Source organism: Pseudophryne corroboree, chromosome 2, assembly GCF_028390025.1.
Source record: "Pseudophryne corroboree isolate aPseCor3 chromosome 2, aPseCor3.hap2, whole genome shotgun sequence".
NCBI lineage: Eukaryota > Metazoa > Chordata > Amphibia > Anura > Myobatrachidae > Pseudophryne > Pseudophryne corroboree.
This window is the reverse complement of record NC_086445.1, coordinates 202,102,765-202,115,687: the sequence shown is the minus strand read 5'-3', so window position 1 is coordinate 202,115,687 and position 12,923 is coordinate 202,102,765. Positions and strand designations below refer to the sequence as shown.

Sequence of the window (12,923 nt, the reverse complement as noted above, 5' to 3'; positions counted from 1 at the left end):
TTCAAGACTTACCGCGGCTGCGTTTGACGGCATGGCGGTTGAACGCCGGATCCTAAAGGAAAAAGGCATGCCGGAAGAAGTCATTCCTACTTTGATTAAAGCAAGGAAGGAAGTAACCGTGCAACATTATCACCGAATTTGGCGAAAATATGTTGCGTGGTGCGAAGATCGGAGTGCTCCGACGGAGGAATTTCAACTGGGTCGATTCCTACATTTCCTGCAATCAGGATTGTCTATGGGTCTCAAATTGGGATCTATTAAGGTTCAAATTTCGGCCCTGTCGATTTTCTTTCAAAAAGAATTGGCTTCAGTCCCTGAAGTCCAGACCTTTGTTAAGGGAGTGCTACATATACAGCCTCCTGTGGTGCCTCCAGTGGCACCGTGGGATCTCAATGTGGTTTTGGACTTTCTAAAATCTCATTGGTTTGAACCACTAAAGAAGGTGGATTTGAAATATCTCACATGGAAAGTGACCATGCTTCTAGCCCTGGCTTCGGCCAGGAGAGTGTCAGAACTGGCAGCTTTATCTTACAAAAGCCCATATCTGATTTTCCATTCGGACAGGGCAGAACTGCGTACTCGTCCGCATTTTCTCCCTAAGGTGGTGTCAGCATTTCATCTGAACCAGCCTATTGTAGTGCCTGCGGCTACAAGTGACTTGGAGGACTCCAAGTTACTGGACGTTGTCAGAGCATTAAAAATATATATTGCAAGGACAGCTGGAGTCAGAAAATCTGACTCGTTGTTTATATTGTATGCACCCAACAAGATGGGTGCTCCTGCGTCTAAGCAGACGATTGCTCGTTGGATCTGTAGCACAATCCAACTTGCACATTCTGTGGCAGGCCTGCCACAGCCTAAATCTGTAAAGGCCCACTCCACAAGGAAGGTGGGCTCATCTTGGGCGGCTGCCCGAGGGGTCTCGGCATTACAACTTTGCCGAGCAGCTACGTGGTCAGGGGAGAACACGTTTGTAAAATTTTACAAATTTGATACTCTGGCTAAGGAGGACCTGGAGTTCTCTCATTCGGTGCTGCAGAGTCATCCGCACTCTCCCGCCCGTTTGGGAGCTTTGGTATAATCCCCATGGTCCTTTCAGGAACCCCAGCATCCACTAGGACGATAGAGAAAATAAGATTTTACTTACCGATAAATCTATTTCTCGGAGTCCGTAGTGGATGCTGGGCGCCCATCCCAAGTGCGGATTATCTGCAATAATTGTACATAGTTATTGTTAACTAATTCGGGTTATTGTTGAAGGAAGCCATCTTTCAGAGGCTCCGCTGTTATCATACTGTTAACTGGGTTTAGATCACAAGTTGTACGGTGTGATTGGTGTGGCTGGTATGAGTCTTACCCGGGATTCAAAATCCTCCCTTATTGTGTACGCTCGTCCGGGCACAGTACCTAACTGGAGTCTGGAGGAGGGTCATAGGGGGAGGAGCCAGTGCACACCACCTGATCTGGAAAAGCTTTACTTTTTGTGCCCTGTCTCCTGCGGAGCCGCTATTCCCCATGGTCCTTTCAGGAACCCCAGCATCCACTACGGACTCCGAGAAATAGATTTATCGGTAAGTAAAATCTTATTTTGCTGGGTCCGTGATTATCTCACCTGTTTCCACAGTTAGAAATCCTAAAATTTAACCTGTTGGAATTTTGTTAACTGGAGTCCACTTATCTAATCACTAATCATGCTTGAGGGACTAGTTGTGGGGGTGAAGGAAAGGGAAAAGTTGAGGATGATTCCCAGGCTGTGGACATGAGGAACAGACGCGCGCATAGGCCGGGATGGAATAAAGTCAGAGTTTGGCGGCCTTGCGGGATGACCGACAACGTTGGACGTTTTTTTAAAGGGGAAATCATGTACATGGTTAAACCATGCCTTATACCTGTTTGAGCCGTTTAAAACTGTCTGAGTTGGCCGGCATCCAACACAGCTGCCGAACCCAGACTTCATTACATCCCGGTCATAATGTTGTCCTCAGTGATGGAGAGATAGGGAGGTTTGGAGACTCTAGAGGGAATGAAGTAAGCACTTTGATGGCTAATTTTCTACATCAGTTTTCCAACATTGTGATAGCAGAATTTTGCTCATCCTCTCAACCTGTGCTCTCTGTTATCTGTGGGAGTGCTGCTTCTTTGTCACTCTGCAATGGTTAAAAATTCAATAGTAAGAAGAGCTTAGAATGGGAAGTCTCTATTAGATCTAGTGAAAGGTGATACTGTAACTTAGATATTTTATGTACTTTGTAACTATTAAATCACTGTTGTTTATATTGGAAAAAGCTGATCCCTGGTGCAAGAACGTTTATAAATGCTTTAAAGTGGCACCTGGAAGGTAGTGTGGTGGTATGGACTCTTCGAAATGTTGATTTTTCACTCTTCCAGGAGAGGCAACATGGACAATGTTCATCATCTTTAGTGATTAGTCAGCTACTGTTATTATATGATGGTTTCTTTCTTCCAGTTATTCTAACAGATGAAGAGGTTCAGAGGAAGAGGGAAATGATAATGAAACGTAAAGAAGAAGAAGCGCTGAAAGTGTCTCAAAGACCCAAATTAACAGATGAGCAACAGAACATTATTGACACTTTGTTGGACGCACATCGTAAAACTTACGATCCAACCTATTCAGATTTTAATCAGTTCAGGGTAATGATATTAATTACTGTGGTTTATTTGCTCATTCTGCACTTGTGTTATGCAATCAATACATGTTTGGCAAATCCTGTGTGAAAAAGCATAACGTGAAAATGAATTATACTGATCAATGACCCAGAATCCTAAGGCACCAAAAATATGAATAATGATTTACAAATCATCTTATAATAAACCGTGTGATATGAATTTCTTTGTAACAAATTGGGCAGCATTCAGTGCTAAAGAAAAGAAGACAATTGTTTTCTTACCATTCCAGATTACAGTTGTTTTTTTTATTCTGACTCAACCAAGTTCCGAGCATAAACCGCCCTATCAATGAGTCACCTACATCTGCAGACAACTGACAGTGTGCCAACTTTGTTGCTCTCTTTCTTAACAAACACTTTTTGTGGAAACCTCATTTAGACACTGATTACCTTTCCTATCAGATAAAGAATGTAATAAGGTAAAAAAAACATTTCACTTGAGATGATTAAAAAGATGAATTACTGTTGTGAAATTACTAACGAGGTCATGTATCAAGCAGTGAAAAGAGAGTAGAAATGGATCAGTGGAGACAAATCATCTTTGAGGTTGCACTTATCAAGCTCATTAATTAAAATGATAGGCAGACGCTGATTGGTTGCTACAGTATGGGCAACCTCTTCACTGGTCCACTTCTCCACTCTTTTCACAGCTTAATAAATCACCTTATATATCTTAGTTTGTCCTATTGGGTGCTATTCAATTGATACAGGTTGAGTATCCCATATCCAAATATTCCGAAATACGGAATATTCCGAAATACAGACTTTTTTGAGTGAGAGTGAGATAGTGAAACCTTTGTTTTTTTATGACTCAATGTACACAAACTTTGTTTAATACACAAAGTTATTAAAAATATTGTATTAAATGACCTTCAGGCTGTGTGTATAAGGTGTATATGAAACATACATGAATTGTGTGAATGTACACACACTTTGTTTAATGTACAAAGTTATAAAAAATATTGACTAAAATGACCTTCAGGCTGTGTGTATAAGGTGTATATGAAACATAAATACATTATGTGCTTAGACTTAGGTCCCATCACCATGATATCTCATTATGATATGCAATTATTCCAAAATACGGAAAAATCCGATATCCAAAATACCTCTCGTCCCAAGCATTTTGGATAAGGGATACTCAACCTGTATATCATTCCTGATCTCCCGTCTAAAGTGACTAAACTCAACTACAGTAATGGATGTGATCTTGAAATGTCCCATTTGGGCGCATTTCAGTCGCAACCCCCAGGGTAGTGAGCTCTTACCTGAATAGGCTCAGACCAGCAGAGTTCCAGGGGTAGTAGGTTGCTCCTTATTTGCTCTACTTACCACAGTTTGTTTTTTAGTTATGCATTTTTAATTATCAGAAATCTGTAACTTGCAATTCTGCAGACACTACAGTAACTACGTTCTTATTATGTTTAATTCTGACTTAAACGAAATGCATACTTTTTTTTATTTGATTTTAAGAGTAATTTAAACATGAATCCAAACAGATTTGCGAACTTTGACTATAGTAATAGTAATTATGACAAAAGGGAAACAAAATTGACGATGATGATAATAATAATAGTAATAATGCATGATGGATGCATACGTCTCACTAAGTTGTATCTTGTGGGGGCATGCTAGCCGAATTCAATTAGGAACATTAACCCATTTACACAGTTAAATGCAACTTAACATGGCCTGGCACAAAGGGGGTAATTCTGAGTTGATTGCAGCAGCAAGTTTGTTAGCAATTGGGCAAAACCATGTGCACTGCAGGGGAGGCAGATATAACATTTGCAGAGAGCGTTAGATTAGGGTGGGTTATATTGTTTCTGTGCAGGGTAAATACTGGCTGCTTTAGTTTTACACTGCAATTTAGATTTCAGTTTGAATACACCTCACCCAAATCTAACTCTCTCTGCACATGTTATATCTGCCCCCCCTGCAGTGCACATGGTTTTGCCCAACTGCTAACAAATTTGATGCTGCGATCAACTCAGAATTAGGCCCAAAACACCTAAAAATTCCTATTTTGATAAAAATTTTAATGTAATATTCTGCAAAAAAAATGCAATATAATGGGTTAATTGATGTAGGACAGGTATATGGGTTTGTTGTATTTATTGAATCTGTGTTTTTAAACCTGCAGGTGGGAGTTACAGAATTCTTTACCAAATTTTTCAAAGTGGCTTCAATTGCTAAAAAAACAACTTACAGACATTTGTATGCACCCTAAATTCATCTACAGCATTTAATATACTGAAAACACATGCTGTCTATTATTATCTGCCAGTTATTAAAAAATGCAAAAATCAGCTATTTGGCACCTTTTAAGATCCAACATTACTTTGGTCACTAATAGACTACTATACTGTTATCCACTGTCAGTTTGCACTTTTTGGGGGTACAGCCAGGATAAATCTTTCGGAATTGAATTGCACAGTAAATGGGAATGTGCATACGCGCAGTAAGTAATATTACCGCATGGTACACAGTACAGGTTGAGTATCCCATATTCAAATTTTCCGAAATACGGAATTTTTTTCGTGAGAGTGAGATAATGAAATCTTTGTTTTCTGATGGCTCAATGTAAACAAAATTTGATTAATACACAGTTATTAAAAATATTGTATTAAATGACTTTCAGGCTGTGTGTATAAGGTGTATACAACACATAAATGAATAGTGTGTAATTGTGTGTGTGTGTACACAAGGTTTGTTTTCTGCACAAAGTTATTACAAATATTGGCTAAAATTACCTTCAGGCTGTGTGTATATGGTGTATATGAAACATAAATGCATTCTGTGCTTAGACTTGGGTCCCATCGCCATGATATCTCATTATGGTATGCAATTATTCCAAAATACAGAAAAATCCAACATTCAAAATACTTATGGTCCCAAGCATTTTGGATAAAGAATACTCAACCTGTATTAACATTAAGGGGTATATTCAATAAGAGTCGGGTCCATTCCGACATGCAGTTGTCGGAATGGACCCAACAACCCCTATTCAATGGACGTCCAAATCCGACTGTCGGATTTGGCTGTACCCGGGGTCCTGTCCTGCCGCTGCTGTCAGCAGCCTGCCGGGTGCGCTGACAGCAGCGGCGGGAGGAGCTGGGCTGCTGCGGGTGGCGGGCGGAGCTGGGCAGCTGTGTGCGGCGGTGGGAGCTTCCAGTGGTGGCCAGCGGAGGGTGATGTCTGTGGCGGGTGGAGGCACTGCAGGGAGAGAGGTGCCTGACTGGGGACGGCCGTCAAGGTACCTCTCATCCCCGATCCCCATAGCCCGCCGCACCGCTCCCCGTCTCCCCATCTCAATCCGAATTGTTTTGAAGTCGGATTGAGTTTGTCGGAAACGGGGCTAAAACCTGTCGGGTTTGGCCCCGCTTCCGACAATGCACGCTGATCGGCAGCTGAAGCAGCTGATCAGCATGCATTCCGACAAGTCGGGTTTCCCGACTTGCCGGAATAAATGGGGCCCTAATGAATAGGTCGGGACCCTTTCTGACCTAAAACTGTCGGAAGCTGCCGTCTTTCCGACAAGACGGCAGCTTCCGACAGTTATTGAATATACCCCAAAGTCGAGCAGCAGTAAACAAAGCATTTACCATGGCTAATTGAATTCAGGCCATGTACCTTTACTGTACTATTTAGTTGTCCACTTTGACACTCCAGGAATTAAAGTCCGCAAATCTAAGATAGTTCAGTGTATTTAATGCAGCATTGGATACATATGTGCAGTACTGCAACTCTAAAGGAGACACAAAATGAGTAACATGATGTATTGGCACTCCAAGCCATACCAAGGAAACGCTATGGTCACACAATTTTATTTCTCTACACGGTTAAGAAAAAAGTATGATATACTTTGTGGATTGAGTCTAAAATCACTCTCATAGTCAAAGTGATGGAATATATATCTTCCTTGTGTTCTTACACTTCCCAACATTTGAAACCACAGTTTAAGCCCCTACTTTGACCTACTGGGGTTGGGTACAGGATACCGGCAGTCAGGATACTGGCAATCAGAATGCCGACACCGACATCCCAACTGCCATAATCCCAACCGGTTTGAGCAACTAAACTAACCCTAAAAGGGGGTAGACACGGGGGGAGATGTGTGCTGAGCAATCTAGCACAGAACGCTCAGCACACATCTCTCACCTGCTCAGCACAGCGCGATGTGTGCTGAGCGAGGAGGGATGGGGGGGATGTTCACTTCACCCAGCGGTGAAGTGAGCGATCCAACTAGATTTGGCATGCATGCATGCATGCCAAATCTAGAGCCGGCGATATTGACACATGGGACTACGCATTGTTGTCGCCGGCACCCTACACACGGAGCGATGTGTGCTTGATTTCTAAGCAATGTAGTCAGATTGCTTAGAAAGTAAGTAAAAATCGCCACGTGTGTACCCCCCTTTACTCTAACCATCCCCCTAGAACCTAACCCTGACATCTCCCTCCGCAGCCTAACCCTCCCTGCCATACGTTCAGGATTCTGGCTGCTGGGATTCCAGCATCAGCATTTTGACAGGCGTTGGGATTCCAGCACCAGTCTACTGACTGTAGGGATCCCATACGTCAGTATCCCATCTACTGAAAATACATTAACTACTCCCCTTTCCAGATGGAATAAGCTTCATTTGCAGTACAAGTATCAGACTACTCCCACCATAATGGGCTTTGGCCATTTACCACTCTGTTACATTTTTCCAGTTTCACCTTCATACTCTTAGTTCAGTTTAGTATTTTTTATTTAAAGTTCCATATTATTGGAGTTATATGGGCTATGCTTGGTCCTCTGGCAGTAGCATCTTCAGTCAGGACTATTTTAGCCATTTTCCCTGTCCGGAAATAATGTCTTGGAAGTTGTGTGAACATTAACTTCATTTATTATTTTTTTTCATTTTCTCCATGTTATTGTGCTTAGTAATGTAGGTTTTCTTCTACTTAATACATGTTGTGGAATATTTAATTTCTTTTTGGAGTATGTTTAAAATTGATTTTTCTTTATTTTTAGCCACCAGTCAGAGAAAATGTGACTAGAAGAATCACAAGATCCTCATCTGTTCAAACCCAGAGCTATTCCTCAGACTCTGATGCCTTTAACTCCTCCCCAGGTACATTTAGGACTGTAGAAGGGACAGAATTTGGGGCAGTAAATGTCTTATTACTTGGCATGCTATTACCCTAGATTAGCACCAATTGCCTCCCTCTAAAGTCACTGTGATGAGCACTGCTAAAGAATTTCCTAAGGATCGGAACGCCATGGCCACGGGGTAAAAGAGTGAATTTGTAAATACCATTGCTTTAGGCATGATGCAGAAAATGTATGTACAGAGAGTGGGTAACATCATCAGTGAGAGCTTCCGCTGCAGACACAGGGGGAGATGTGTCAAGCCTCCTAAAGAGGCTAGCGTTTATCGAGTGCATTCTATACAATTATAGATTATCGCTAACGGGTTGCTATGGTCAACTTCTCCACTCTTTAGAAGGCTTGATACACCTCCCCCAGAGTTTTCTTTCATCACATAGATGGAGCTGCACTGTGTGTGCGCTGTGAAGGGCACCCCTCTGACCCCATGTGCTACTCAACATCAAAGCGAGGTAAGAGATGATGGAACAGGAAGACAGTGGATACCTGAATGCAATGTTACAAAACATTACGCTACAAAAATGTGCTGTCAGGATGTATGTATCTAAATATGCTTGGCATGTTTTAATACATGAATGATTAAAGATGACATTTACTAAGAATTATCACAAAGTCTAAGAACACCAGTGACATATTGCTATCAGCAGACAACCCATTAGTTATGACCCATCAATCCTGGCAGTGCACCAATAAAAACAAGATCAGAGGGCAAAGGAAGAATTTAAATGAAAGCAGTCAAATGTTATCAAAGATGAAACACATTAAGTAATATCCTGAGAGCTCTGCAGACATATGTAACAAACATTCACCTAGTTTTGAAAAGGGTGGTACACTCAGAAACGTAACAACATGACTACCTTTTGTGCCATCTGTATATGCCAGTTCATACATGGTGCAGTATTATGCATTGTTCCTTCCAGGACAGATAAAATTGCCTCTCTTGTTGCATCCAATACCTCCTGACCTCACATTCTGCAAGCTGGTGGTGGCTGTGGGTAATGAGCAATGACAAAGGCATCATTAGATGGGAGGCTACATGTTCCATAAAGAGTATGCCTTCTCACAGCAACAGTGTGACAGAGCCTGTTATCCTGTTTCACTTACGTTACTGTGCCGTGATAACCGAATGGAACCAATAAATTACACATCTTGAGGGAACAAAAAATCGTAGGTAAATTCTGTAGTAATTTAGATCAAATTCTGCTCAAGAAATTAGCAGAATTTTGCACCTAAGGGCCTTATAAAGAGTGAGGCACAGACATGACTCGCTCCTTTTTTTGGCTGCAATTTGCTTACGGTATTCTAGAGGCTGGAATGGGTATGCACATGCGGGCAGTAGGTGTACAAACGCAGCCAACGTGAGGGCGTAGTTTGGGCAAGTAGTCGCAAAGTTCAACTTAAATGGCCACAGAAAAGTCGCAAACATAGCTGCCTGCAGTAGTCTGAATTACAGGTCTTCCCATCCTGGTGTAAGTGTTGCACTGATGATGATGATGACTGTGTGCAGTTGGTCACACACTGTGAAAATAAACCCATTATGCAAAAAACCCTAAAACTGCTACCACAGTGTTTAAAAAGTGACTTACACTGCAGTACACCTCTTTTCTACAGAAAGGATGATTTATACTCAATTGGGGAAGGGGAAGTCAAGTCTTTTTGGATTTTAGATAATCTAGCCACTTAATACTAACACCAACCAACCATGAACTGTCATGCGCTCACATTGTTTAGGCAATTTCTGAACTCACTGTGAAACCATGCATCCAGTCACTCTCCAGCCACGCCAGACCCGGGTACGTGAAGGGTTGGGAGCCACAGACATGCATATGCTAATTGTTTTGCAGACATATTTTGCAATACTGTTTATTTGCAACTCTAAATAAGGCCCTAAATGTGTAATTAGGTGATATTCTACTAAACAGTTTGAAAAATGTTGGTTAGCTCTACAGTGCGACAGTGCTCATGAATGTCCCTAAATCGAATAAGTAACAGGAATGAAGTTGGCCAATGTCAATGAACCTAAAAATCCCTACTATTGGAACCACAACAGGCAACCTGGAAATTTACAAATTGCCCCCAATGTTTGAAAAGCTTTTGAACTTCTTATTAACTTAGAAATTAAAAAGACAGTGATATGTTAAATGGCTTGTGCGCAGGGTTATAATATTAAGTAAACTCAGCCTGTGAAAAGAAAGTACTATTTATAATCATTTCTATTTTGTTTCGTCTCCAGAATATATCATATGTATCAGCCCCTGTAATACAATATACCGTTTATAGAATAGTTCATTGAGTTTATTTAATGCTACAGTATGTAACTTATACCTCTCCCATTGGCATACGGTACATTACCTAAACTCCATAACCTTGCATGTTATATTTTGATCAATAATAGTCTCTTGTCTGTTTACAGTATATGTGAAACAAAAAAAAATCAGCTTGTGCATTTCCCACACTCTAATAATCAAATACTAGAACTATACAAATTAATGAATAGAGCTTCAGAAATTCTGTCACTTCTGCAACATATTCTATTTATAACATCAACATTTGCAATTAATATTTATAATACAGTATACTGAATAGTATGCTAAATTTGTTTATTGATAGTCTACAGATTGCACTTCTGCCACACCATATGTTGAAAAGTACACAGTAACTTAAGGTTTATCAATGGGATTTTGTGTTCTCTTGATAACAACTTACAGTACATTGCCTACACTCTATTAGTCTTTATGTTGTTTCCTGTATTATCAAGTATAGTGTAAGTTTTCTGTTTGCGGTGTCTGAGAAACCATAAAGAATCAGCTTGTGCGTTTCCCACCATGAATCGTAGCGTAGATGTGCTTAGTAACCATTTAAAAGGTAGGGAGGAAAAAAGTGTGTGTGTATGTATGCACTCATGCGTATTCAGATGTATAGTTTGGAGGTGAAATATTTGTGTCCGGCACACTAATTCATGATTTAGATGCAGGGATCTTTGGGATTCCATTATAACTGAGTGATAATTCTAAAATATATGGATTTGGTGGGATTGGGATGGATTTTTTATTTTGCAGATTTAGAAATGACATACACTTTGGAGAGCAAATCCCTAATGAACATGTACCTCTTAACCTTTCATTGTTGTAAAATAATCCCTGCCCACATTCCTACAAGATCATGCTAGATTCCATCATGGTACGCCTGTGGATGGGATGGAAATACATGGACCTGATAGTTTTGTTTGTACCCTACTCTGAATGTTAGGATGCTGCAATCACCCCCAGTTTGTGTCACCTCTTCTAGGGATGGACTATTCCACCCAGGGTAATCCTACGCTGTGCGCCGAAGATGGCTGCCGCACCTGGTACCCTGTGAGGGTGGATTACACAGCCCATGGAAGTTATTACCCAAAATGCCTACACCAACCCTGCATTATGATTACTCTATGCATTTTAGATTTTCATTTTTATGCCTGTGTATTGCTGTATTAATCTTCTGTATTATGCTTGTTTTGATGTAAAGCGCCTTGAGTCCTGTTTGGAGAAAGAGCGCTATATAAATAAAATTATTATTATCATCGAGGGCCCCTCACTGGATATACAGAACATGAAAATGTAGGCTGTCTTTTATAGTAAGATAGATCTGTAAGAAACAGTCCTACAGTTACCGGGCTCTTCAAATCATCTGACTTGTCATGTATTATGGAGACCTGACTAGACAAAAATGAGCCCCTGTTTTGGAAGCTGCTGCTCCAACCTTTAAGTCTGTGTTTGACTAGTCAAGAGAGGACCACATGGGAAGTGTAAACTTCAGTCCCAGTCAGTGGGAATAACTCACTCATTGGAGCGTAATGCTCCCCAGAGGTGGGATGTACTGTATCATGTAACACGGATCCCTTTTCGGTAAAAAACCAATAGTCTTCTATAGATGGATGGCGTTGCTTATCAGGAATAAGCTCCAGTAAGTTTTGCCTTCCAGAGCTTGATGCTTCCTGGCACATCGCAAACCCATTAAATTCTATGGGGACTGCAGTGCGTGCGGTCTTCATCAGATATATCTGATACCATGGTCAATAGAAGTGTCTGAAGAATACCGGTGAATTGTGTCAGGGCCGAGTGTTTTTATGAATCCGTTAACCCTGGAACAACCAAAGTTGTAGGTGCTGGAGGATAGTGAAAACAGGGAGGACAAATAAAGTTCTGTTTCATATTTTATTAAAGGCAACAATTCCAGTAAGGAGTTAAATGACAATTATTAGTCACCATATATATACGGACGTATTGCAATGAATGGTATAATGATAATCAGGAACAGTCTTAAAGATGCATTGAAGAAATGATCATACAACGGAGTTTAAACAGGCTTGTGAAGAATTGTCCAAATGAAGCAATGACTGGTGCCAAACTGTAAAGAGTGTTAACTGGATTTTGTAGACATAAATGAATAACTGTAGAGACTTGTACTAAAGCTTAAAGGTTAAACTGGAAGGCTGTGAAGAATTGCCCTTGACTGCAGCAATAAGGAAAATACAATACTGAATAGAATACTTTCAAGTTGAAGATAACACTTGAAGCACGGTGAAACTGCAGCAGATGACAATGGTGCAGAATGAGTTAAACTGAGAGCTGATTGAACTAGCACCTGAGTTTAGTTGAATCTTCCAAGGCTGTGTGATTGAAGCAGGCAGACAGGATAACCTCTCACAAAACTCTGGAAATCAACTTGTTGCCACTGGGAGAGCGATTGACTAACAACACAGCAGGGAGCTGGTGGATCTTCTGCAGTGAAGGCTGCAGGCACACCTCTGGGAGCGGAGGCGATATCTGGACCACTGGAATCACACAGAAAACCACGGAGAGAGCACAGAGCTAGGGTACAGAGTAACTACAACAAAGCACTGGCTCACAGTAACATAATCCCAACCTACTTAAAGGCAGCACAAGCACGGGATTGGCTAACACATACCCACAGGTGTTTCACAAGTGCTCTCAGGTGCTCATTTGGTCTCCAACATGGCCGCCTCCTATACTGCAGACACACAGCAGTGCCTTTGGCCATTTGGTCCCTGCACTCCCGGCTCCCAGAATCTGCATCAC

General features: G+C 41.2%; 1 protein-coding gene across 1 annotated transcript in view; it reads left to right on the top strand.

Moving 5' to 3' along the window:
- VDR (vitamin D receptor) overlaps positions 1–12,923 on the top strand; it is a 363,421-nt gene that overhangs the window by 274,641 nt on the left and 75,857 nt on the right. Inside the window, exons 4-5 of the mRNA XM_063952232.1 lie at positions 2,468–2,652; positions 7,708–7,807. Of these exons, the coding sequence (XP_063808302.1) occupies positions 2,468–2,652; positions 7,708–7,807 (285 nt within the window). The remainder of the gene's footprint in view (positions 1–2,467; positions 2,653–7,707; positions 7,808–12,923) is intronic.